General features: G+C 50.1%; 1 protein-coding gene across 1 annotated transcript in view; it reads left to right on the plus strand.

Annotated features, from left to right (window-relative positions):
• LOC119974360 (unconventional myosin-Ic-like) overlaps positions 1 to 27,192 on the plus strand; it is a 71,544-nt gene that overhangs the window by 5,040 nt on the left and 39,312 nt on the right. The window contains exons 2-15 of the mRNA XM_038813131.1: positions 8,887 to 8,958; positions 9,732 to 9,851; positions 11,366 to 11,448; positions 13,009 to 13,114; positions 13,460 to 13,540; positions 13,915 to 14,006; positions 16,811 to 16,905; positions 16,983 to 17,029; positions 17,403 to 17,483; positions 18,802 to 18,907; positions 19,148 to 19,265; positions 20,406 to 20,519; positions 25,385 to 25,461; positions 25,725 to 25,793. Of these exons, the coding sequence (XP_038669059.1) occupies positions 8,887 to 8,958; positions 9,732 to 9,851; positions 11,366 to 11,448; positions 13,009 to 13,114; positions 13,460 to 13,540; positions 13,915 to 14,006; positions 16,811 to 16,905; positions 16,983 to 17,029; positions 17,403 to 17,483; positions 18,802 to 18,907; positions 19,148 to 19,265; positions 20,406 to 20,519; positions 25,385 to 25,461; positions 25,725 to 25,793 (1,261 nt within the window). The remainder of the gene's footprint in view (positions 1 to 8,886; positions 8,959 to 9,731; positions 9,852 to 11,365; positions 11,449 to 13,008; positions 13,115 to 13,459; positions 13,541 to 13,914; positions 14,007 to 16,810; positions 16,906 to 16,982; positions 17,030 to 17,402; positions 17,484 to 18,801; positions 18,908 to 19,147; positions 19,266 to 20,405; positions 20,520 to 25,384; positions 25,462 to 25,724; positions 25,794 to 27,192) is intronic.

Raw genomic sequence — 27,192 nt, forward strand, 5'->3', positions numbered from 1 at the left:
GCCCTCCGCTGTCAGTACTACCCTCCGCTGTCAGTACTACCCTCCGCTGTCAGTACTACCCTCCGCTGTCAGTCCTGCCCTCCGCTGTCAGTACTACCCTCCGCTGTCAATACTGCCCTCCGCTGTCAGTACTACCCTCCGCTGTCAATACTGTCCGTCGCTGTCAGTACTACCCTCCGCTGTCAATACTGCCCTCCGCTGTCAGTACTACCCTCCGCTGTCAATACTGTCCTCCGCTGTCAATAGTGCCCTCCGCTGTCAGTACTACCCTCCGCTGTCAGTACTACCCTCCGCTGTCAGTACTACCCTCCGCTGTCAGTACTACCCTCCGCTGTCAGTACTACCCTCCGCTGTCAGTACTGCCCTCCGCTGTCAGTACTACCCTCCGCTGACAGTGCTACCCTCCGCTGTCAGTACTACCCTCCGCTGTCAGTACTACCCTCCGCTGTCAGTACTACCCTCCGCTGTCAATACTGCCCTCCGCTGTCAATACTACCCTCCGCTGTCAGTACTGCCCTCCGCTGTCAATACTACCCTCCGCTGTCAGTACTACCCGTCGCTGTCAATACTGCCCTCCGCTGTCAGTACTACCCTCCGCTGTCAATACTGCCCTCCGCTGTCAGTACTGCCCGTCGCTGTCAGTACTGCCCGTCGCTGTCAATACTGCCCTCCGCTGTCAGTACTACCCTCCGCTGTCAATACTGCCCTCCGCTGTCAGTACTGCCCTCCGCTGTCAGTACTGCCCGTCGCTGTCAGTACTACCCTCCGCTGTCAATACTGCCCTCCGCCGTCAGTACTGCCCGTCGCCGTCAGTACTACCCTCCGCTGTCAATACTACCCTCCGCTGTCAGTACTACCCTCCGCTGTCAATACTGCCCTCCGCTGTCAATACTACCCGTCGCTGTCAATACTGGGTTCCGCTGTCAGTACTACCCTCCGCTGTCAGTACTGCCCGTCGCTGTCAGTACTGCCCGTCGCTGTCAGTACTTCCCTCCACTGTCAATACTGCCCTCCGCTATCAGTACTACCCTCCGCTGTCAATACTGCCCTCCGCTGTCAGTACTGCCCGTCGCTGTCAGTACTACCCTCCGCTGTCAATACTGCCCTCCGCTGTCAGTACTGCCCTCCGCTGTCAATACTACCCTCCGCTGTCAGTACTACCCTCCGCTGTCAGTACTGCCCGTCGCTGTCAGTATTACCCTCCGCTGTCAATACTACCCTCCGCTGTCAATACTGCCCTCCGCTGTCAATACTACCCTCCGCTGTCAATACTACCCTCCGCTGTCAGTACTACCCTCCGCTGTCAGTACTACCCTCCGCTGTCAATACTGCCCTCCGCTGTCAGTACTACCCTCCGCTGTCAGTACTACCCTCCGCTGTCAATACTGCCCTCCGCTGTCAGTACTACCCTCCGCTGTCAGTACTACCCTCCGCTGTCAGTACTACCCTCCGCTGTCAATACTGCCCTCCGCTGTCAGTACTGCCCTCCGCTGTCAGTACTGCCCTCCGCTGTCAGTACTGCCCTCCGCTGTCAGTACTACCCTCCGCTGTCAGTACTACCCTCCGCTGTCAGTACTACCCTCCGCTGTCAGTACTACCCTCCGCTGTCAGTACTACCCTCCGCTGTCAGTACTACCCTCCGCTGTCAGTACTACCCTCCGCTGTCAATACTGCCCTCCGCTGTCAGTACTACCCTCCGCTGTCAGTACTACCCTCCGCTGTCAATACTGCCCTCCGCTGTCAGTACTGCCCTCCGCTGTCAGTACTACCCTCCGCTGTCAGTACTGCCCTCCGCTGTCAGTACTACCCTCCGCTGTCAGTACTGCCCGTCGCTGTCAGTACTGCCCTCCGCTGTCAGTACTGCCCTCCGCTGACAGTACTGCCCTCCGCTGTCAGTACTGCCCTCCGCTGTCAATACTGCCCTCCGCTGTCAGTACTACCCTCCGCTGTCAGTACTACCCTCCGCTGTCAGTACTGCCCTCCGCTGTCAGTACTGCCTTCCGCTGTCAGTACTGCCCTCCGCTGTCAGTACTGCCCTCCGCTGTCAGTACTGCCCTCCGCTGTCAGTACTACCCTCCGCTGTCAGTACTACCCTCCGCTGTCAGTACTACCCTCCGCTGTCAATACTACCCTCCGCTGTCAGTACTGCCCGTCGCTGTCAGTACTGCCCTCCGCTGTCAATACTACCCTCCGCTGTCAGTACTGCCCTCCGCTGTCAATACTACCCTCCGCTGTCAGTACTGCCCTCCGCTGTCAGTACTGCCCTCCGCTGTCAGTACTACCCTCCGCTGTCAGTACTGCCTTCCGCTGTCAGTACTGCCCTCCGCTGTCAGTACTGCCCTCCGCTGTCAGTACTGCCCTCCGCTGTCAGTACTACCCTCCGCTGACAGTACTACCCTCCGCTGTCAATACTACCCTCCGCTGTCAGTAATGCCCTCCGCTGTCAGTACTACCCTCCGCTGACAGTACTGCCCTCCGCTGTCAGTACTACCCCCCGCTGTCAGTACTGCCCTCCGCTGTCAGTACTACCCTCCGCTGTCAATACTACCCTCCGCTGTCAGTACTGCCCTCCGCTGTCAATACTGCCCTCCGCTGTCAGTACTACCCTCCGCTGTCAGTACTGCCCTCCGTTGTCAGTACTGCCCGTCGCTGTCAATACTACCCTCCGTTGTCAGTACTGCCCTCCGCTGTCAGTACTGCCCGTCGCTGTCAATACTACCCTCCGCTGTCAATACTACCCTCCGCTGTCAGTACTACCCTCCGCTGTCAATACTACCCTCCGCTGTCAATACTACCCTCCGCTGTCAGTACTGCCCGTCGCTGTCAATACTACCCTCCGCTGTCAATACTACCCTCCGTTGTCAGTACTACCCTCCGCTGTCAATACTACCCTCCGTTGTCAGTACTACCCTCCGCTGTCAATACTGCCCTCCGCTGTCAATACTGCCCTCCGCTGTCAGTACTGCCCTCCGCTGTCAGTACTACCCTCCGCTGTCAGTACTACCCTCCGCTGTCAGTACTACCCTCCGCTGTCAGTACTACCCTCCGCTGTCAATACTGCCCGTCGCTGTCAGTACTACCCTCCGCTGTCAGTACTACCCTCCGCTGTCAGTACTACCCTCCGCTGTCAGTACTACCCTCCGCTGTCAGTACTACCCTCCGCTGTCAGTACTGCCCTCCGCTGTCAATACTACCCTCCGCTGTCAGTACTACCCTCCGCTGTCAGTACTACCCTCCGCTGTCAGTACTGCCCTCCGCTGTCAGTACTGCCCCCCGCTGTCAATACTACCCTCCGCTGTCAGTACTGCCCGTCGCTGTCAATACTGCCCGTCGCTGTCAGTACTGCCCGTCGCTGTCAGTACTACCCTCCGCTGTCAGTACTACCCTCCGCTGTCAGTACTGCCCTCCGCTGTCAATACTACCCTCCGCTGTCAGTACTACCCTCCGCTGTCAATACTACCCTCCGCTGTCAGTACTACCCTCCGCTGTCAGTACTACCCTCCGCTGTCAGTACTACCCTCCGCTGTCAATACTACCCTCCGCTGTCAGTACTGCCCGTCGCTGTCAGTACTACCCTCCGCTGTCAGTACTACCCTCCGCTGTCAGTACTACCCTCCGCTGTCAATACTACCCTCCGCTGTCAGTACTACCCTCCGCTGTCAGTACTACCCTCCGCTGTCAATACTACCCTCCGCTGTCAGTACTACCCTCCGCTGTCAGTACTACCCTCCGCTGTCAGTACTGCCCGTCGCTGTCAGTACTGCCCCCCGCTGTCAGTACTGCCCTCCGCTGTCAGTACTGCCCTCCGCTGTCAGTACTGCCCTCCGCTGTCAGTACTACCCTCCGCTGTCAGTACTACCCTCCGCTGTCAATACTGCCCTCCGCTGTCAGTACTGCCCTCCGCTAACAATACTACCCTCCGCTGTCAATACTGCCCTCCGCTGTCAGTACTACCCTCCGCTGTCAGTACTACCCTCCGCTGTCAGTACTACCCTCCGCTGTCAGTCCTGCCCTCCGCTGTCAGTACTACCCTCCGCTGTCAATACTGCCCTCCGCTGTCAGTACTACCCTCCGCTGTCAATACTGTCCGTCGCTGTCAGTACTACCCTCCGCTGTCAATACTGCCCTCCGCTGTCAGTACTACCCTCCGCTGTCAATACTGTCCTCCGCTGTCAATAGTGCCCTCCGCTGTCAGTACTACCCTCCGCTGTCAGTACTACCCTCCGCTGTCAGTACTACCCTCCGCTGTCAGTACTACCCTCCGCTGTCAGTACTGCCCTCCGCTGTCAGTACTACCCTCCGCTGACAGTGCTACCCTCCGCTGTCAGTACTACCCTCCGCTGTCAGTACTACCCTCCGCTGTCAGTACTACCCTCCGCTGTCAATACTGCCCTCCGCTGTCAATACTACCCTCCGCTGTCAGTACTGCCCTCCGCTGTCAATACTACCCTCCGCTGTCAGTACTACCCGTCGCTGTCAATACTGCCCTCCGCTGTCAGTACTACCCTCCGCTGTCAATACTGCCCTCCGCTGTCAGTACTGCCCGTCGCTGTCAGTACTGCCCGTCGCTGTCAATACTGCCCTCCGCTGTCAGTACTACCCTCCGCTGTCAATACTGCCCTCCGCTGTCAGTACTGCCCTCCGCTGTCAGTACTGCCCGTCGCTGTCAGTACTACCCTCCGCTGTCAATACTGCCCTCCGCCGTCAGTACTGCCCGTCGCTGTCAGTACTACCCTCCGCTGTCAATACTACCCTCCGCTGTCAGTACTACCCTCCGCTGTCAATACTGCCCTCCGCTGTCAATACTACCCGTCGCTGTCAATACTGGGTTCCGCTGTCAGTACTACCCTCCGCTGTCAGTACTGCCCGTCGCTGTCAGTACTGCCCGTCGCTGTCAGTACTGCCCGTCGCTGTCAGTACTTCCCTCCACTGTCAATACTGCCCTCCGCTATCAGTACTACCCTCCGCTGTCAATACTGCCCTCCGCTGTCAGTACTGCCCGTCGCTGTCAGTACTACCCTCCGCTGTCAATACTGCCCTCCGCTGTCAGTACTGCCCTCCGCTGTCAATACTACCCTCCGCTGTCAGTACTACCCTCCGCTGTCAGTACTGCCCGTCGCTGTCAGTATTACCCTCCGCTGTCAGTACTGCCCTCCGCTGACAGTACTGCCCGTCGCTGTCAGTACTGCCCTCCGCTGTCAGTACTGCCCGTCGCTGTCAGTACTACCCTCCGCTGTCAGTACTGCCCTCCGCTGTCAATACTACCCTCCGCTGTCAGTACTGCCCGTCGCTGTCAGTACTACCCTCCGCTGTCAGTACTACCCTCCGCTGTCAGTACTACCCTCCGCTGTCAGTACTACCCTCTGCTGTCAGTACTACCCTCCGCTGTCAGTACTACCCTCCGCTGTCAGTACTACCCTCCGCTGTCAGTACTGCCCGTCGCTGTCAGTACTGCCCTCTGCTGTCAATACTGCCCTCCGCTGTCAGTACTACCCTCCGCTGTCAGTACTACCCTCCGCTGTCAATACTGCCCTCCGCTGTCAGTACTACCCTCCGCTGTCAGTACTACCCTCCGCTGTCAGTACTACCCTCCGCTGTCAGTACTACCCTCCGCTGTCAGTACTACCCTCCGCTGTCAGTACTACCCTCCGCTGTCAGTACTACCCTCCGCTGTCAATACTGCCCTCCGCTGTCAGTACTACCCTCCGCTGTCAGTACTACCCTCCGCTGTCAGTACTACCCTCCGCTGTCAGTACTACCCTCCGCTGTCAGTACTACCCTCCGCTGTCAGTACTACCCTCCGCTGACAGTACTACCCTCCGCTGTCAGTACTACCCTCCGCTGTCAGTACTACCCTCCGCTGTCAGTACTACCCTCCGCTGTCAATACTGCCCTCCGCTGTCAGTACTGCCCTCCGCTGTCAATACTGCCCTCCGCTGTCAGTACTGCCCTCCGCTGTCAGTACTACCCTCCGCTGTCAGTACTACCCTCCGCTGTCAGTACTACCCTCCGCTGTCTATACTGCCCTCCGCTGTCAGTACTACCCTCCGCTGTCAGTACTACCCTCCGCTGTCAATACTGCCCTCCGCTGTCAGTACTGCCCTCCGCTGTCAGTACTACCCTCCGCTGTCAGTACTACCCTCCGCTGTCAATACTGCCCTCCGCTGTCAGTACTGCCCTCCGCTGTCAATACTGCCCTCCGCTGTCAGTACTGCCCTCCGCTGTCAGTACTACCCTCCGCTGTCAGTACTACCCTCCGCTGTCAGTACTGCCCTCCGCTGTCAATACTACCCTCCGCTGTCAGTACTACCCTCCGCTGTCAGTACTGCCCGTCGCTGTCAGTACTGCCCTCCGCTGTCAATACTGCCCTCCGCTGTCAGTACTGCCCTCCGCTGTCAGTACTACCCTCCGCTGTCAGTACTGCCCTCCGCTGTCAGTACTACCCTCCGCTGTCAGTACTACCCTCCGCTGTCAGTACTACCCTCCGCTGTCAGTACTACCCTCCGCTGTCAGTACTGCCCTCCGCTGTCAGTACTGCCCTCCGCTGTCAGTACTACCCTCCGCTGTCAGTACTGCCCGTCGCTGTCAGTACTACCCTCCGCTGTCAGTACTACCCTCCGCTGTCAGTACTACCCTCCGCTGTCAGTACTACCCTCCGCTGTCAGTACTGCCCTCCGCTGTCAGTACTACCCTCCGCTGTCAGTACTACCCTCCGCTGTCAATACTACCCTCCGCTGTCAGTACTACCCTCCGCTGTCAGTACTGCCCTCCGCTGTCAGTACTGCCCTCCGCTGTCAGTACTGCCCTCCGCTGTCAATACTACCCTCCGCTGTCAGTACTGCCCTCCGCTGTCAGTACTACCCTCCGCTGTCAGTACTGCCCTCCGCTGTCAGTACTACCCTCCGCTGTCAATACTGCCCTCCGCTGTCAGTACTGCCCTCCGCTGTCAGTACTACCCTCCGCTGTCAGTACTACCCTCCGCTGTCAGTACTGCCCTCCGCTGTCAGTACTACCCTCCGCTGTCAGTACTACCCTCCGCTGTCAATACTACCCTCCGCTGTCAGTACTACCCTCCGCTGTCAATACTACCCTCCGCTGTCAGTACTGCCCTCCGCTGTCAATACTACCCTCCGCTGTCAGTACTGCCCTCCGCTGTCAGTACTGCCCGTCGCTGTCAGTACTGCCCTCCGCTGTCAGTACTGCCCTCCGCTGTCAGTACTACCCTCCACTGTCAGTACTACCCTCCGCTGTCAATACTGCCCTCCGCTGTCAGTACTACCCTCCGCTGTCAGTACTGCCCTCCGCTGTCAATACTACCCTCCGCTGTCAGTACTGCCCTCCGCTGTCAGTACTACCCTCCGCTGTCAGTACTACCCTCCGCTGTCAGTACTGCCCCTCCGCTGTCAGTACTGCCCTCCGCTGTCAGTACTACCCTCCGCTGTCAGTACTACCCTCCGCTGTCAGTACTACCCTCCGCTGTCAGTACTACCCTCCGCTGTCAGTACTGCCCCTCCGCTGTCAGTACTACCCTCCGCTGTCAGTACTACCCTCCGCTGTCAGTACTACCCTCCGCTGTCAGTACTACCCTCCGCTGTCAGTACTGCCCGTCGCTGTCTATACTGCCCTCCGCTGTCAATACTGCCCTCCGCTGTCAGTACTACCCTCCGCTGTCAGTACTACCCTCCGCTGTCAATACTACCCTCCGCTGTCAGTACTACCCTCCGCTGTCAATACTACCCTCCGCTGTCAGTACTACCCTCCGCTGTCAGTACTACCCTCCGCTGTCAGTACTGCCCGTCCGCTGTCAGTACTACCCTCCGCTGTCAGTACTACCCTCCGCTGTCAGTACTGCCCTCCGCTGTCAATACTACCCTCCGCTGTCAATACTGCCCTCCGCTGTCAATACTACCCTCCGCTGTCAGTACTGCCCGTCGCTGTCAATACTGCCCTCCGCTGTCAATACTACCCTCCGCTGTCAGTACTGCCCGTCGCTGTCAATACTGCCCGTCGCTGTCAGTACTACCCTCCGCTGTCAGTACTACCCTCCGCTGTCAATACTGCCCTCCGCTGTCAGTACTGCCCTCCGCTGTCAGTACTGCCCTCCGCTGACAGTACTGCCCTCCGCTGTCAGTACTGCCCGTCGCTGTCAGTACTGCCCCCCGCTGTCAGTACTGCCCTCCGCTGTCAGTACTACCCTCCGCTGTCAGTACTACCCTCCGCTGTCAGTACTACCCTCCGCTGTCAGTACTGCCCTCCGCTGTCAGTACTACCCTCCGCTGTCAATACTGCCCTCCGCTGTCAATACTACCCTCCGCTGTCAGTACTACCCTCCGCTGTCAATACTACCTTCCGCTGTCAGTACTACCCTCCGCTGTCAGTACTGCCCTCCGCTGTCAGTACTGCCCTCCGCTGTCAGTACTACCCTCTGCTGACTGAGTGCTTCCTTTATGGGACTTGTTATTAATCACTCAATCACTGAGATATTTTGCAATGTGATATCTTTCTCTGCATTCTTTTAGCCTCTGTGGCTCTCTCAGATTTCATCAGATAATCTGAAATTTCTAAACTTCATCTAAATGAACAGCTATATTTAAATATAAAAGACTCCTTGTCCTTCTTTTATTTTGGTTCCTGTGATATGGAATGATAGATAATCATTAGTCAGCTGTTCAATTAATTCCCGGCAGCAACAAAGCAAGTTTCGATGCCAATCTCTGATTCCCTGGTTTCTCCTCCAACGTCCCTCCCTCTACCCATACACCCTGCCCCCCCTAACCTACACACCACCCCATACCACACCCCCTCCAGTTTGAGAGGAGGGGCTCAGTTTTGCAATACAATAAAGGCTTATGTGAAATGAACATTTTCTTTTCCTCTTAATTTCAGCTTCTTGGGGTGCCTGGCACTGTCCTGCGAGAGGCTCTGACTCACAAGAAGATCATCGCCAAGGGAGAGGAGGTAGGGACTGTCTCTAAGTTCCAATGCCGTTGTTCCTGATACATGAGATGTGCCAGTTTAAATGTTGTATTGCCAATGGACAGAAAGGGAGGTAGTAACATTATAAAGATCTGGTCAACCCCGTATGTTGTAACCCTGCCCAGTTCTGGAACCGGGCTTCAGAACAATATATTGGCCTTGGAGGGAATGATACTGAGGTCAAATGGGTTAAATTATATTGACAGGTTGCAGGGGCTGTTTAGCACACTGGGCTAAATTGCTGGCTTTTAAAGCAGACCAAGCGGGCCAGCAGCACGGTACCAGCCCGTACCAGCCTCCCCGGACAGGTGCCGGAATGTGGCGACTAGGGGCTTTTCACAGTAACTTCATTGAAGCCTACTCGTGACAATAAGCGATTGCTTTGCATTCCCTTGAGTATAGAAGATTGAGAGGTCTGCAGTTGTGAAATTTAAGATGGTTAAATTAGTTATCTGTCTATTCTATTCCTCCAGTGAGGGGGTGTCCAGGACATGAGGACAGAACTTTAAAATTAGAATTAGGCTCCTTGATGTGACTCTCAAAGGTTGGAATAGGCCAATTGACAATTTCAAAACTAATATTGGCGGATTTGTGTTCGGTCAGGTATTAATGGGTGTGGAGCGGAGGTGGGGAAATGGAGATGAGATGCACACCAGTCATGATCTAATAGAATGACAGAACCAGCTCGAGGGGATGAATGGCTGTCCCTGTTGCTATCAATGTTCTGATTATTATTTCTCACCTTTCTCCTGTAGCTGATCAGCCCGTTGAATGTTGAGCAAGCAGCTTATGCACGGGATGCTCTGGCAAAGGCAATCTACGGCCGCACCTTCACCTGGCTGGTCCACAAGATCAACAAGTCACTAGCCCACAGGGTAAGAAATCCTGCTCTTCCATTGGGGGCCTTTAGACCTCTTTCTGTTGCTCTCAATCCTGTGCTGGACAGTGCGCTGAGACAGGTAACTAGGACTGGTTATCAAACACAGGGTACAAACTTACACTTAGTCCACACCACCTTCTTCTCCAGGGTTGTCCTCACTTAAAGATTAATCACCAGGAAGACGCTGTGAACAACTCCGATATAGGGTGGTTACAATGGATTATGTTAAAGTAGTTATGATGGATTATATTGATATGTTTGGTGAGCGGTGTGGAACTGTATGGATGGACTGTCACCAGGATTAGTGCATTGGTGAGCGGTGAGGAACTGTATGGATGGACTGTCACTGGGATTAGTGTGTTGGTGAGCGATGTGGAACTGTATAGATGGACTGTCACCGGGATTAGTGTGTTGGTGAGCGGTGTGGAACTGTATGGATGGACTGTCACTGGGATTGGTGAGCAGTGTGGAACTGTATGGATGGACTGTCACTGGGATTGGTGCGTTGGTGAGCGGTGTGGAACTGTATGGATGGACTGTCACTGGGATTAGTGTGTTGGTGAGCGATGTGGAACTGTATAGATGGACTGTCACCGGGATTAGTGCGTTGGTGAGCTGTGTGGAACTGTATGGATGGACTGTCACTGGGATTAGTGTGTTGGTGAGCGATGTGGAACTGTATAGATGGACTGTCACTGGGATTGGTGCGTTGGTGAGCGGTGTGGAACTGTATGGATGGACTGTCACTGGGATTAGTGTGTTGGTGAGCGATGTGGAACTGTATAGATGGACTGTCACCGGGATTAGTGTGTTGGTGAGCGGTGTGGAACTGTATGGATGGACTCACCGGGATTAGTGCATTGGTGAGCGGTGAGGAACTGTATGGATGGACTGTCACTGGGATTAGTGTGTTGGTGAGCGATGTGGAACTGTATGGATGGACTGTCACTGGGATTGGTGCGTTGGTGAGCGGTGAGGAACTGTATGGATGGACTGTCACTGGGATTGGTGAGCAGTGTGGAACTGTATGGATGGACTGTCACTGGGATTAGTGGGATTGGTGAGCGGTGTGGAACTGTATGGATGGACTGTCACTGGGATTGGTGCGTTGATGAGCGGTGTGGAACTGTATAGATGGACTGTCACTGGGATTGGTGCGTTGGTGAGCGGTGTGGAACTGTATGGATGGACTGTCACTGGGATTAGTGGGATTGGTGAGCGGTGTGGAACTGTATGGATGGACTGTCACTGGGATTGGTGCGTTGGTGAGCGGTGTGGAACTGTATGGATGGACTGTCACCGGGATTGGTGCGTTTGGTGACTTGCGCTGTGGTTGTGGCGACATTGTTGGAACTGGGAGGGGGGGGTCATGTGATAAAAGCTCCGGGGATATCAAATTAGCGAATCCTTATCTGAATTCCACAATTGTTGCAGCCCAATTTCTCTGCAAGTGAACGTGTCTTTATTTGATATATTGGATTTTAATTTCCGTACCCTTTGCCCCCACAGGACTCCACATATTCTGACCGCAATAGGCCCAATGTCATTGGGCTCCTGGATATTTATGGATTTGAGGTGTTCCAACACAACAGGTAACTTGCTGTCGGTAAAATAAGGAACAATATTGCGGATGCTGGAATCTGAAATAAGAATCGAGGGCACGAGAAAAACTGAGAGATGCTGACCGATCTACTGCGTTTTTCCAGCACTGTCTGAACTTGTTATAAAGCAACAAGTTGGACTTTATCTGGAGTAACTGTGTTCATTTCTGGGCACTGGTACCTCGAGAAATATTTAATAGGCTGGAGAAGGTTCAGCACAGGGTCACCAGAATAATACTAGGGCTGATAGGGTTCAAATATGAGCACAGGGGGAATGGACTAGATTTGTTTCTTTACTCCTTTGAACATGGAAGATTATGGGCCGAGCTAATTGAGGTGATTAAATGATAAAAGAAAATCCTTGGGTTGGACAGGGAGTTACAATTTCCTCTGGTGTGGGAGTCCAGAATAAGGGGCACAGTCTTACAGTAGAAGGTAGCAAGGTAGCACAGTGGTTAGCACAGTTGCTTCACAGCTCCAGGGTCCCGGGTTCGATTCCCGGCTTGGGTCACTGTCTGTGTGGAGTCTGCACGTTCTCCCCGTGTCTGTGTGGGTTTCCTCCGGGTGCTCCGGTTTCCTCCCACAGTCCAAAGACGTGCAGGTTAGGGGGATTGGACTTGCTTAATTACCCTTAGTGTCCTAAAAGGTTGGGTGGGGTTATTGGGTTACGGGGATAGGGTGGAGGTGTGGGCTTGGGTAAGGTGCTCTTTCCAAGGGGTGGTGCAGACTCGATGGGCCGAATGGCCTCCTTCTGCTCTGTAAATTCTATGATTCCATGATTTAGGAGTGAATTCCGGAAACATTTCTTCACACAAATGGGATAGAAAACCTGCAATTTTTCTGTCCCCCTGAAAGGTGTGGAATCGGGTGGTCAACTGCAAATTTCAAACTGAGATTGAAGGGTTTTTGATGGCGAAGAATCTTGAGGGTTACTGGGAGCCCCCTTACTCATGGTACCAGATCCCCCTAAAGGGTGTTGATGACCATGGTCCTCCATGAGATTGCTCCATGGTTATGTTTGGCAAAGGACACCAGTGGTTTGCTGTTGCCTTCTACACCGTGTTTAAGGAGATATTTTCTCCAACTATTTTGACTATGGCCAAAGAGCAAGGTGGGTGGACTAACTGGATTGCTCTTTAACGTGCTGGCACAGGTGGGCTGAATGGCCTCGTGTAGAGTACCATCCTGTGATGAGTGAGTCTTTATGTCAGTATATGGCAGCCCACCGAGAAGCTGACCCTGATTCAGAGCCGGGGCACCACGCACTGGAACCAGGAGGAGTTATTGGTAATGACCAGGGGGACCCTTTCCCTTTAGCGAATGAAACCTTCCATCCTTACCCAACCTGGGTCTACAGACTGACTCCAGTCCCATTCCCGAGGAACAGACATTTTGCATGGAGCTGGAGGAGCTGATACGGATGAAGGCCGACAAGGAAGCAAACAAATTGCAGTGTGAGGTTGGATTGAGTTGTGGGGCGAAATGAAGAGTGTTGATTGAGCGTTGCCTTAGTGTGTGTCTCCTCTCACTAAACTTGCCTTTTCTCCACAGTTTCGAACAGTTCTGCATCAACTACTGCAATGAGAAACTGCAGCAGCTATTCATTGAGCTGACCCTGAAGTCTGAGCAGGAGGAATACGAGGCAGAAGGAATTGCGGTAATCTCAAAACCACGGGCCCTTGGATCAGTAGCGCAAGATCTGGGTGTAAAAGGGTTACATTTTAGGATAGTTTTCCTGAACTAGGCTTGTAATCCATTGTGTTTCGAAGATTAAGAGGATATCTTATCCATGTGTTTAAAATGAAAACGGCGTTGGAAGATGGGTAACAATTGTTTCCGGTGTTGGAAGGAGCCCAGGACAAGGAGTTTCTCATTAATAAGATCAGATATTAGGAACCCGTGAATCGGAAACCTGGGCTTTGCTTTTGTTAGTTTGTGATGTTGAGAGAAATCCTAATTTCCTGGTTCCTTTCTATTTGAATTTCTTATCCTGTTTTTCCAGTGGGAACCTGTTCAGTATTTTAACAACAAAATCATCTGTGACTTGGTTGAGGAGAAGCACAAGGGAATCATCTCCATCTTGGTGAGGATGTTGAATATTTGATCTACAGTTTTAAATACAGCCTTGAGTCTTAACGTTAGCCATCCCTGTTACTCTGTACCATAGAAACCCCTAGGGGCAGGAGTGGGCTATTCGGCCCATCAAGCCTATTCCATCATTCCATCCAATAAGATTCATTAAGTCAATGGCTGTCCCTCCCCATCGCACCATGGGTTACCAACTCTGGTTGGATGAATTCTTGGATGTTTCATCACATGACCTCCAAATGTCCCCCCCACCCCCCCCCCCCCCCCCCCCCCCCCCCCCACCCCACCCCACCGCTTCATTGTTCACCTGACGTCTATCTTTTCAATCTCTGCCTCTCTTGCTGTTTCACTGATCCCCTCCTGTTTTAGGATGAAGAATGTTTGCGGCCTGGTGACGCGACAGATTTAACATTCCTGGAGAAACTGGAAGAGACAGTTGGGAAACATCCTCATTTTGTAACGTGAGTAGATTCCCTCTAACCCTGCCCTCCAACACCTTCCATTCTGTCTGTTGTTGCATTGCTTCCTTCTTTCCCGTCCCTCCCTTCCGTTAGTAGCTGCTCCGAGACTGGATGGAACCTCCAATCATTTTATGAACTGTTTTGGAACAGTAGAAATTCAATGCGATTAGTAACTAATGCCCAACATCGCTGTTACAATCCCAGTTGATGTTATAACTGGACGGGAAAATTCCAGAATGGAATCTTGGCTCAAAAGACCGTAACTTATATTTTTGTTTTGAAAACTTGGAGGACTAGAGTCATAGAACCGCTAATTAGTTTAAACAACAAGAACATTTTTTGATATGTTTGATTAGTTTGCAAAGTTTAATTATGATACAGAACTCCAGGTGGCGCAGTGGTTAGCACTGCTGCCTTGCGGCATCGAGGTCACAGGTTCGATCCCGGCCCTGGGTCACTGCCTGTGTGGAGTTTGCACATTCTCCCCGTGTCTGCGTGGGTCTCACCCCCACAACCCAAAGATGTGCCGGGTTGGTGGATTGGCCATGCTAAATTGCCCCTTAATTGGAAATTTAAAAAAAAATTGATACAATACCCCTTTACTTCCCTTAGCTTCACAAACACACACCGATTTAAAAGCTAACATGGGTTAGAAAGTATATCGTAGGCGACAATAGTCTCAGTAATACAGTCCCTTTAAACAAGCAAGCTGGGTTGGAAGACACAGAAACATAAATCCTCAATCAGTAACGTAACATCCATCCCTCTGCTCCCTATGACATGTGTCACTACAGTGGCCTGCTGACCCTTCTTGTCCAATTTCACTGACTGTTCTTCACTCCTGTCTCCAGCGCTGATCGCGAATCACATCAGGATTGATGTGAGGCTTAATTTGTTGTTACGGCTGGGATGGGAGGAGTGCACTGTCTGTCTCTAGTCCCACCATTCCACAGTTCACCACATGTATTTGAATAATTTTCCAGCAAACTATACAACCAAATCTGTGCTTTCCCTATGAATCTCAGACTGACCCCTCAAGGACTAACTTTCTTCAATAAACTACAAAGCTATTAGTCTATTATAAAACCAGATTTGGCAATTAGAAAGACAAAGCTTATTAACATACAGTATGAAACATGAAAGTAATAATAATTACTCTTTCTAAATACCCTAACCCACATTCTCCCTCTCACACACACACTTAAAAGAAAAGTCAAATGGAGGAATTTTGCCAGAACGCTATAAGCCAATGGTTCGCAGGAAAAGAATAAATATTGGAGACCTTGAAAGGGTGCTTGCATTATCGGCTTAATCTGGCAGCATTTGTCTGTGAAACAATCGATGACCCTTGCACTACCTTCCAGCTGGACACGAGGAAAACCTGGCAGTCTTCAGAATGCAGAGTGACCTCAGAGCAACTTTCATTCACGTTTTGTTTTGCTCAGGAGCTGTTATCATCTTTGCCCGAGCAGTTGAACCTTTTTGTTTTCTCTCCAAAGCAAAAAAACAGCCTACCAACTTTTAAACATTGTGACCCTCTTATCAACAGCCCCGGGATATAGAGGCTTCCTCCAGCCTCTTTAAAACTGCTTCATTACAGCTTGTAAAATTCTGCCTTTTCCAACAATGGGAATAAACAGAGCCCTTGCAGTAACCCTTTAAGAAACAGGGTATTTTGAGAATCTCCAATTCTTCCAGAATATTCTTAGTTCTTGAAGATGAAAGGCAGCATGGTGGTTAGCATCAATGCTTCACAGCTCCAGGGTCCCAGGTTCGGTTCCCGGCTGGGTCACTGTCTGTGCGGAGTCTGCACGTTCTCCCCGTGTGTGCGTGGGTTTCCTCCGGGTGCTCCGGTTTCCTCCCACAGTCCAAAGATGTGCGGGTTAGGTGGATTGGCCATGCTAAATTGCCCGTAGTGTCCTAAAAAATAAGGTTAAGGGAGGAGTTGTTGGGTTACTGGTATAGGGTGGATACGTGGGTTTGAGTAGGGTGATCATTGCTCGGCACAACATCGAGGGCCGAAGGGCCTGTTCTGTGCTGTACTGTTCTATGTTCTATGAAACATTTTCCGTGATTGAAGTGTTCATTACATTGCCCAAAGAGACAGGTAAATGAGGAAATAGAAAGGAGCAAGTCTGAAAGGGTTAATGTCTCCCTCAGGGTTTCCTTGTCAAGGGTTTGAGAACGTGAATGATCCACAATACTGTCAGAGAATGCAGCATGGATAAATACCACCTTGTCAATCGGGAGTGGTCGGAGGTATGGGCAAACTGGCTAACCAATCCTCTGACGAGCCAATCATAATGCCTGAAAAAGCAGACACCTGCAGAATACATGAACCAGTTAATAAACTAAACGTCCTTCTTGTCCACATCTCGCTGTCGCTGACTTATTTATTTTGCCCTCTATCTCTACATCTCTTTCTCCTTCCTCTTTGTATCACTCCCCATTGCTCTATCTCTACCCGTCTCTCTCCCCGACCCTTGCTCTTTCTCTCTCCACTTTCTCCCTCTTTCTCTATCTCTCTCTCTCCCTGTCTCTCTCATTCTGTCCCTGTCCAGAACCCTCTCTTTCCTTCATTCTCTCCCCTCTTTCTCCCTCTTTCTCTCTCGCTGTCTCTCTCTCATTCTGTCCCTGTCCAGAACCCTCTCTTTCCTTCATTCTCTCCCCTCTTTCTCCCTCTTTCTCTCTCGCTGTCTCTCATTCTGTCTCTGTCCAGAACCCTCTCTTTCCTTCATTCTCTCCCCTCTTTCTCCCTATCTCTCTCTCTCCTTGTAGCTAATGACTGTTTCCCTTGTTGTTAGACACAAGTTGGCGGATCAGAAAACCCGTAAGACACTGGCAAGAGAGGAGTTCCGGCTCTTGCATTACGCTGGGGAGGTGAATTACAATGTGACAGGTAAACACAACAACGTGCACGCTCCACATTCCTTACGCCTTGTGCCGTATCCATTTAAAGTGAAATTTATTTTGCAGGATTCCTGGACAAGAACAATGATCTGCTCTTCAGGAATCTAAAAGAGGTGAGTTTGAAAACAAAAACAAATCAAAGCTGGAATCAAAATGTTTCTGTTCAATTCAATTGGGAAATGAGAAAATGTGGAGTAGCCCAATTTACACAAGTCTCTTTGTGATGAGGTGAAGGGGAACATTTACTCTTGTGATCTAAAGTATCATGCGGTAAATATGAGGTTGGGGTCAGAATAAAGCGCAGTTATATCAATGTTAAAATACATATTTCTGTCTGTTCACGAGATTGTGTCACTAGTAGCTGAGAGATGTTGTAGAGACCAGCACTAATGATCATCACTGGGTGATGTAGTACAGACACTGTGAGTGACTGGCCTGTCTCTGGCCAGTACCATTCCCATTGGCTTATTTTGTTGTCCGTTCCAGGCAATTTGCGAGTCTGGGAACGAGATCCTGAATCAATGCTTCGAGCGAGGAGAACTGGACGACAAGAAGAGACCAGAGACGGTAAGGAGCTAAAGAACAGTGACTGTCAAGGTGGGAATGTCCCTCGCTCCCCCCACCTCACCACCAAACCAACACCATTCACTCCCTTACTATCCAAACTGCTGATGTTCAGCCCTTGGGGGTTTCCCCTTTGCCCCTCTGAATGCTGCTGTTGTGCAGTCTCCGTCTTTTCACAGTGACTTCATTGTTAAGCCTACCTAAGATTATTATCCTGCTCATTCTCGACAGCCAGTTCCCAAGTCCCTGCCCTCTTCAGCCCCTTGTGCCAGTGAAATATTTATGATTCCTTCTACCCCTCACTCTGGAAGTCTGTTGTCTCCACATGGGGCAAAGCTGGGTAAGTTTGTGGCCAGTTATAGGGAGGGTGGGTATCTCCTGCTCTGACAATAAACTCTTCTCATGACTGACCTTGGGCGGGGTTGGGCTGGAATAACATGTCTGCTTTCTGGCTATGAGATGGCTGGAGAAAGAATGAGGCTGGCGATTGAGAATGGCAAGGACGTAACCTGTCCCTACTCCCATACAATCTTTCTGCATCTATTATATATGGATCAATGAAATAAGACCAAATAAGTCTGATGTCCATCAAGTTCACCTTCTATAACAATATTAGAGTTATTGACCAATCATAGTGATCAATCTCTGTCAATGAGTCTAAATAAACCCAGACACGTGGAGAGATTTGAGAACCAGAGGTAAAAACTCACTGGTTTCTCCCACGCTGCACTGACCACGTTGTGTCCCCAATTATTCAACTACTGGATCCTGAATGTCATAAATCTCATAATGTCATAAAGGGCAGCACGGTAGCATTGTGGATAGCACAATTGCTTCACAGCTCCAGGGTCCCAGGTTCAATTCCAGCTTGGGTCACTGTCTGCGGAGTTCGCACATCCTCCCCGTGTATGCGTGGATTTCCTCCGGGTGCTCCGGTTTCCTCCCACAGTCCAAAGATGTGCAGGTTAGGTGGATTGACCATGCTAAATTGCCCTTAGTGTCCAAAATTGCCCTTAGTGTTGGGTGGGGTTACTGGGTTATGGGGATAAGGTGGAGGTGTTGACCTTGGGTAGGGTGCTCTTTCCAAGAGCCGGTGCAGACTCGATGGGCCGAATGGCCTCCTTCTGCACTGCAAATTCTATGAATCATTCCTGTGTCAATGTTTAAAAAGCTACTTCTTTGCCTCCAATGCTCAACCATTTTTCAGTCTCCAGGATGAAGAGCTGATCCTCAACCAGGAAATGTGCACAGTTCCCATAGTGTGTGCGTTTACTTGCTTGACTGATTTTCTTGTTTTCTCTCTCTCTCTCTCTCGATATAGGCAGCGACTCAGTTTAAGAACAGCTTGGTTAAACTCATGGAGATCCTAATGTCAAAAGAGCCATCATATGTACGCTGCATAAAACCTAATGATGCAAAGCAATCAGGTACATACTCCTCTACCCTTTTCTTTCTACTCTCCCCTCTCCCTTTCGCCTTCTCTCCATCCAACCCACCCCCTCCGTCCCCACCTCCCCAATGAATGCCACTCTTCTACCATCAGTCAGATCGCAACAATGCAATTTTAAGTAAGAGATAATGAAAATAGAGGAGGCACATTTGTGGGTTTGCTGTGCACTTATTCCATTCCCTTGTGATGAGAATTGAGTATTTCCCTCTCTGTTCAGGAAGGTTTGATGAAGTTCTGATCAGACACCAGGTGAAATACCTGGGTCTCATGGAGAATCTGCGCGTTCGGAGAGCGGGATTTGCATACCGGAGGAAATACGAAATCTTCCTGCAGAGGTAGGTATGGGCGATGGGCAGAATGTGGGGATCACTTCCTTCACAAGAAAAGCAGGATTTAGCAACCAAAAACATTTTGACATTAAAGTACAGGCAAATATTGATTATTGTTGCAGTCTGGAAGAAGCTTTACTGCATATCTAACCCTGTGCTGTACCTGTCCTGGGAGTGATGGGGACAGTGCAGAGGGAGCTTTACTCTGTATCTAACCCCGTGCTGTATCTGTCCTGGGAGTGTTTGATAGGGACAGTGTAGAGGGAGCTTTACTCTGTATCTAACCCCGTGCTGTACCTGTCCTGGGAGTGTTTGATGGGGACAGTGTAGATGGAGCTTTACTCTGTATCTAACCCTGTGCTGTACCTGTCCTGGGAGTGTTTGATGGGGACAGTGTAGAGGGAGCTTTACTCTGTATCTAACCCTGTGCTGTACCTGTCCTGGGAGTGATGGGGACAGTTTAGAGGGAGCTTTACTCTGTATCTAACCCTGTGCTGTACCTGTCCTGGGAGTGTTTGATGGGGACAGTGTAGAGGGAGCTTTACTCTGTATCTAACCCTGTGCTGTACCTGTCCTGGGAGTGTTTGATGGGGACAGTGTAGAGGGAGCTTTACTCTGTATCTAACCCTGTGCTGTACCTGTCCTGGGAGTGTTTGATGGGGACAGCATCAAGGGAGCTTTATTCTTTTTAATAATAATCTTTATTGTCACAAATAGGCTTACACACTGCAATGAAGTTACCGTGAAAAGCCCCTAGTCGCCACATTCCGGTGCCTGTTCGGGTACACAGAGGGAGAATTCAGAATCTATTTTGGGTGTGGTAAATCTGCCTAACCTGCCCATCCTTGGACTGTGGGAGGAAACCGGAGACCCGGAGGAAACCCACGCAGACACGGGGAGAACGTGCAAACACCACCCAGACAGTCACCCTAGGTGGGAATTGAACCTGGGTCCCTGGCGCTGTGAGGTGTCGGTGCTAATCACTGTGCCGCCATGTCGCGCTATGTAGTATTGCTAATATGAACATTTACAGCAGCAGTGATGCAGATTAATAACGTTCCGTGGAGTTGGCCTGGTTTTGAAGATGAGGCTCTGAAGAGGTTTATTCTTCCCAGGAACACTTTGAACACTTTTTTGTTTCCCCAGGTACAAATCACTCTGTCCTGAAACATGGCCGAATTGGAAAGGTCGACCTTCTGAAGGGGTGGCAACGTTGGTGCGACATCTCGGATACAAGCCAGAAGATCACAAACTGGGCAGGTACATGACACCTCTCAGTCTGAACTGTCAGAGCAAGAACATTACAAACAAAACTTCACCAATGTTAAAGTGGAGGAATAGACCCCTCCATGTCAGGAGAACACATCACCACACCTTCAGGAACTGTCTCCCAGTGAGAGTCAGCTCCTTCAGGAACTGTCCTCCAGTGAGAGTCAGCACCTTCAGGAACTGTGTCCCAGTGAGAGTCAGCACATTCAGGAACTGTCACCCAGTGAGAGTCAGCACCTTCAGGAACTGTGTCCCAGTGAGAGTCAGCACCTTCAGGAACTGTACCCCAGTGAGAGGCAGCACCTTCAGGAACTGTATCCCAGTGAGAGTCAGCACCTTCAGGAACTGTGTCCCAGTGAGAGTCAGCACCTTCAGGAACTGCCCCCCAGTGAGAGTCAGCACCTTCAGGAACTGTCTCCCTGTGAGAGTCAGCACCTTCAGGAACTGTATCCCAGTGAGAGTCAGCACCTTCAGGAACTGTGTCCCAGTGAGAGTAAGCACCTTCAGGAACTGTGTCCCAGTGAGAGTCAGCACCTTCAGGAACTGTCCCCCGGTGAGAGTCAGCACCTTCAGGAACTGTGTCCCAGTGAGTGTCAGCACCTTCAGGAACTGTCCACCAGTGAGAGTCATCACCTTCAGGAACTGTGTCCCAGTGAGAGTCAGCACCTTCAGGAACTGTGTCCCAGTGAGAGTCAGCACCTTCAGGAACTGTGTCCCAGTGAGAGTCAGCACCTTCAGGAACTGTGTCCCAGTGAGAGTCAGCACCTTCAGGAACTGTATCCCAGTGAGAGTCAGCACCTTCAGGAACTGTGTCCCAGTGAGAGTCAGCACCTTCAGGAACTGTGTCCCAGTGAGAGTCAGCACCTTCAGGAACTGTGTTCCAGTGAGAGTCAGCACCGTCAGGAACTGTATCCCAGTGAGAGTCAGCACCTTCAGGAACTGTGTCCCAGTGAGAGTCAGCACCTTCAGGAACTGTCCCCCAGTGAGAGTCAGCACCTTCAGGAACTGTCCCCCAGTGAGAGTCAGCACCTTCAGGAACTGTGTCCCAGTGAGAGTCAGCACCTTCAGGAACCGTGTCCCAGTGAGAGTCAGCACCTTCAGGAACTGTCCCCCAGTGAGAGTCAGCACCTTCAGGAACTGTATCCCAGTGAGAGTCAGCACCTTCAGGAACTGTACCCCAGCGAGAGTCAGTGCCTTCAGGAACATTAGTTTGAGCTGTTGGGGAGGGTTTAAACTAATGTGGCAGGGGGATGGGAACCGGTGCAGGAAGTTGGAAGGTAGTGAAAGAGGGACAGAAGCAAAAGGAAGTAAGGGGAAAAGTGCAAGGCAGAGAAGATATAGTCAAAAATCAAAAAGGGCGACAGTACAAGGTACAGTGACTGAGGGGAGCTCAGTGAATAGGCCCAGTAATACTAAAAGGAATAAAACTGGAGATGTTAAGATTCAAAACAGAAGTAATAAAACCAACATAAGTGTACTTTACCTGAATGCTCGTAGTATTCGGAATAAAGTAAATGAGTTGATGGCACAAATCATCGTGAATGACTATGATTTAGTGGCCATTACTGAAACATGGTTAAAGGATGGTCACGACTGGGAGTTAAATATCCGAGGGTATCAAACTATTCGGAAGGACAGAGTGGATGGTAAGGGAGGTGGTGTTGCTCTGTTATTTAAGGATGACATCCGGGCAATAGTAAGGGATGACATCGGTGCTATGGAGAATATGGTTGAATCCATTTGGGTGGAAATCAGGAATAGTAAGGCGAAAAAGTCACTGATAGGAGTAATCTATCGGCCACCAAATAGTAACATTATGGTGGGGCAGGCAATAAACAAAGAAATAACTGATGCATGTAGAAATGGTACAGCAGTTATCATGGGGGATTTTAATCTACATGTCGATTGGTTTAACCAGGTCGGTCAAGGCAACCTTGAGGAGGAGTTTATAGAATGTATCCGCGATAGTTTCCTAGAACAGTATGTAATGGAACCTACGAGGGGACAAGCGGTCCTAGATCTTGTCCTGTGTAATGAGACAGGATTGATTCATGATCTCATAGTTAGGGATCCTCTCGGAAGGAGCGATCACAATATGGTGGAATTTAAAATACAGATGGAGGGTGAGAAAGTAAAATCAAATACTAGTGTTTTGTGTTTAAACAAAGGAGATTACAATGGGATGAGAGAAGAACTAGCTAAGGTAGACTGGGAGCAAAGACTTTATGGTGGAACAGTTGAGGAACAGTGGAGAACCTTCCAAGCGATTTTTCACAATGCTCAGCAAAGGTTTATACCAACAAAAAGGAAGGATGGTAGAAAGAAGGAAAATCGACCGTGGATATCTAAGGAAATAAGGGAGAGTATCAAATTGAAGGAAAAAGCATATAAAGTGGCAAAGATTGGTGGGAGACTAGAGGACTGGGAAATCTTTGGGGGGCAACAGAAAGCTACTAAAAAAGCTATAAAGAAGAGTAAGATAGAGTATGAGAGTAAACTTGCTCAGAATATAAAAACAGACAATAAAAGTTTTTACAAATATATAAAACAAAAAAGAGTGGCTAAGGTAAATATTGGTCCTTTAGAGGATGAGAAGGAAGTTTTAATAATGGGAGATGAGGAAATGGCTGAGGAACTGAACAGGTTTTTTGGGTCGGTCTTCACAGTGGAAGACACAAATAACATGCCAGCGACTGATAGAAATGAGGCTATGACAGGTGAGGACCTTGAGAGGATTGTTATCATTAAGGAGGTAGTGATGGGCAAGCTAATGGGGCTAAAGGTAGACAAGTCTCCTGGCCCTGATGGAATGCATCCCAGAGCGCTAAAAGAGATGGCTAGGGAAATTGCAGATGCACTAATGATGATTTACCGAAATTCACTAGACTCTGGGGTGGTCCCGGTGGATTGGAAATTAGCAAACGTGACACCACTGTTTAAAAAAGGAGGTAGGCAGAGAGCGGGTAATTATAGGCCAGTGAGCTTAACTTCGGTAGTAGGGAAGATGCTGGAATCTATCATCAAGGAAGAAATTGCGAGACATCTGGATAGAAATTGTCCCATTGGGCAGACGCAGCATGGGTTCATAAAGGGCAGGTCGTGCCTAACTAATTTAGTGGAATTTTTTGAGGACATTACCAGTGCAGTAGATAACGGGGAGCCGATGAAATGAAATGAAATGAAAAGCGCTTATTGTCACGAGTAGGCTTCAATGAAGTTACTGTGAAAAGCCCCGAGTCGCCACATTCCGGCGCCTGTCCGGGGAGGCTGGTACGGGAATCGAACCGTGCTGCTGGCCTGCTTGGTCTGTTTTTAAAGCCAGCGATTTAGCTGAGTGAGCTAAACCAGTGGATGTGGTATATCTGGATTTCCAGAAAGCCTTTGACAAGGTGCCACACAAAAGGTTGCTGCATAAGATAAAGATGCATGGCATTAAGGGTAAAGTAGTAGCATGGATAGAGGATTGGTTAATTAATAGAAAGCAAAGAGTGGGGATTAATGGGTGTTTCTCTGGTTGGCAATCAGTAGCTAGTGGTGTCCCTCAGGGATCCGTGTTGGGCCCGCAATTGTTCACAATCTACATAGATGATTTGGAGTTGGGGACCAAGGGCAATGTGTCCAAGTTTGCAGATGACACTAAGATGAGTGGTAAAGCGAAAAGTGCAGAGGATACTGGAAGTCTGCAGAGGGATTTGGATAGGTTAAGTGAATGGGCTAGGGTCTGGCAGATGGAATACAATGTTGACAAATGTGAGGTTATCCATTTTGGTAGGAATAACAGCAAACGGGATTATTATTTAAACGATAAAATATTAAAGCATGCTGCTGTGCAGAGAGACCTGGGTGTGCTAGTGCATGAGTCACAGAAAGTTGGTTTACAGGTGCAACAGGTGATTAAGAAGGCAAATGGAATTTTATCCTTCATTGCTAGAGGGATGGAGTTTAAGAGGAAGGAGGTTATGTTGCAATTGTATAAGGTGTTAGTGAGGCCACACCTGAAGTATTGTGTTCAGTTTTGGTCTCCTTACTTGAGAAAGGACGTACTGGCACTGGAGGGTGTGCAGAGGAGATTCACTAGGTTAATCCCAGAGCTGAAGGGGTTGGATTATGAGGAGAGGTTGAGTAGACTGGGATCGTACTCGTTGGAATTTAGAAGGATGAGGGGGGATCTTATAGAAACATTAAAAATTATGAAGGGAATAGATAGGATAGATGCGGGCAGGTTGTTTCCACTGGTGGGTGAAAGCAGAACTAGGGGGCATAGCCTCAAAATAAGGGGGAGCAGATTTCGGACTGAGTTCAGGAGGAACTTTTTCACCCAAAGGGTTGTGAATCTATGGAATTCCTTGCCCAGTGAAGCAGTTGAGGCTCCTTCATTAAATGATTTTAAGATAAAGATGGATAGTTTTTTGAAGAATAAAGGGATTAAGTGTTATGGTGTTCGGGCCGGAAAGTGGAGCTGAGTCCACAAAAGATCAGCCATGATCTCATTGAATGGCGGAGCAGGCTCGAGGGGCCAGATGGCCTACTCCTGCTCCTAGTTCTTATGTTCTTATGAACTGTGTCCCAGTGAGAGCAAGAGAGGTAATTTGACAGAGAAAGATGATTGAGTTCTTTGTGAAGGGGGTGAGCAAGGACAGGATTTTGCTAAATTGTGGTTGTACTCCGACACGTACAGGAACACACTGGAGTGTGACCATCACTGAGGCAAACATGGCTGGAATTGCTGTCCATAGATGACCTTTTGTCCCAAGCCAATCTCTCGTGTGTTGCCTGTTGGCAGCTTCTGCTACTGGCTCTGATTTCTGCCTCCCAGCAAAGAGCTTTTTGTTTATTTCCTTTCATTTTCTTTTAAGGACGAAGATTTTTATCCGTTTTCCGAAGACTCTATTTGCCACCGAAGATGCTTTTGAGTTGCAGAAGCACACAATTGGTAAGTTGCCCAAGGGGATAACCGAGATGGGAAGGTGCAAGGGTTCGGCCAGATTTGAACAGGAGGCTGAATATTTTCTGTATTGTGGATACAGTTCCAGCATTTCTTGGAGTTACTGAATCAGCTGAACATCTGGTTGGGACTTAGAAATGGTTCAGTCCCTCAGATTTGTGTTTACCTGAGGGGATGCTGCTGCTGGAGAGAGGATTGGAAGTTGATCTGAGTGTTTCTGATCCATTTATTGAATTCCTTTCTTCCCTCAGTCACTAAGGTCCAAGCAGAATGGAGAGGATTCCAGCAGCGACAGAGGTACCAGAAGCAACGTTCGTCAGGTACACACGTAATATCTGTTTATTAATTAAACTTAGAAATCAAGATGAGCAATTTGTCATCGTGGACCAGATAAGCTACCTGATTATTGTTCTGCAAAGAAGGTTTTTTAAAAATATATCTGCGTTGTCTGCTCTTTAATCATTGTTTGGAAGAAGGACTGTGCTGAATGCAGTATTTTAGATTATTGGATTATAACTATTTGGCTGATAGAGAGAGGGCAAAGATGTATTACCAGGGAAATGGAAAGCATGAGGGGAATACCTAATGAGGAGCGTTTAATAATTCTTGGATTGTATCGCTTCTCGGCCTTTTGGCTAACACTGAGCCTTTTGGCTCAGATCTGGTATGTCTCCTTTGTGGGGACCATGAATTGGATTCAATTTGAATTGGTTTTTGGAGCAGGCAAGGAGCTGGATATGGGGTTCGCCCCTCTCCACACTCTGAGCCCTGGCTTTGTAACTCAGATAAAGTAATAAAAAAAATAATAAAAAATATTCTTGGATTGCAATCTTTAGAGAAGCAAAATAGTTTTTTGATCCAGTTGAAGTTTATAAATTAATACAGGCCTTCCTACCTGAAACGTACATGACTCGCAATTACAGAATATTATGTGCTCATCAGTAAAACATTTGCTTCATGTCTTGATTTTCATTTTAAAAAACCTTCACAAAGGCAGCACGGTGGCATAGTGGTTAGCCCTGCTGCCTCACGGCGCCGAGGTCCCAGGTTCGATCCCGACTCTGGGTCACTATCCGTGTGGTGTTTGCACATTCTCCCCGTGTCTGCGTGGGTTTCACCCCCACAACCCAAAGATGTGCAGGGCAGGTGGATTGGCCGTGCTAAATTGCCCCTTAATTGGAAAAAATGAATTGGGTACTCTAAATTTTTTTATAAACCTTCACATAGAATTGTTGATACTGGGAAAGGGTTGTCTGATTTTATTGTGAATGACGTAACTGTAGTGACTTGCAGAAGACGTGATAGAAATCCTCTGTCATACAACGCTCCCATGGCGAGTGTACGGACCAACAATACCAACTCCCAATACTTCCAGCTGCACAGGGGCACCAGACAAGGATGCCCACTGTCCCCGCTGCTGTTCGCACTAGCAATCGAACCGCTAGCAATCGCGCTCAGGGCAGCAAAAAATTGGAGGGAGATCCGAAGGGGAGGCAGAGAGCACAGAGTCTCACTCTATGCAGATGATCTGCTCCTCTACATCTCGGACCCACAAAGCAGCATGGACGGAATCATCGCGCTCCTGAAAGAGTTTGGAGCCTTCTCGGGCTACAAACTCAACATGAGCAAAAGCGAGATCTTCCCAGTACACCCGCAAGGGGGGGGGGGGGGGGGGGAGGGGGGGGGGGGGGGGGGGAGGGGGGGGGGGGGGGGGGGGGG

This window comes from Scyliorhinus canicula, chromosome 12 (assembly GCF_902713615.1).
Source record: "Scyliorhinus canicula chromosome 12, sScyCan1.1, whole genome shotgun sequence".
NCBI lineage: Eukaryota > Metazoa > Chordata > Chondrichthyes > Carcharhiniformes > Scyliorhinidae > Scyliorhinus > Scyliorhinus canicula.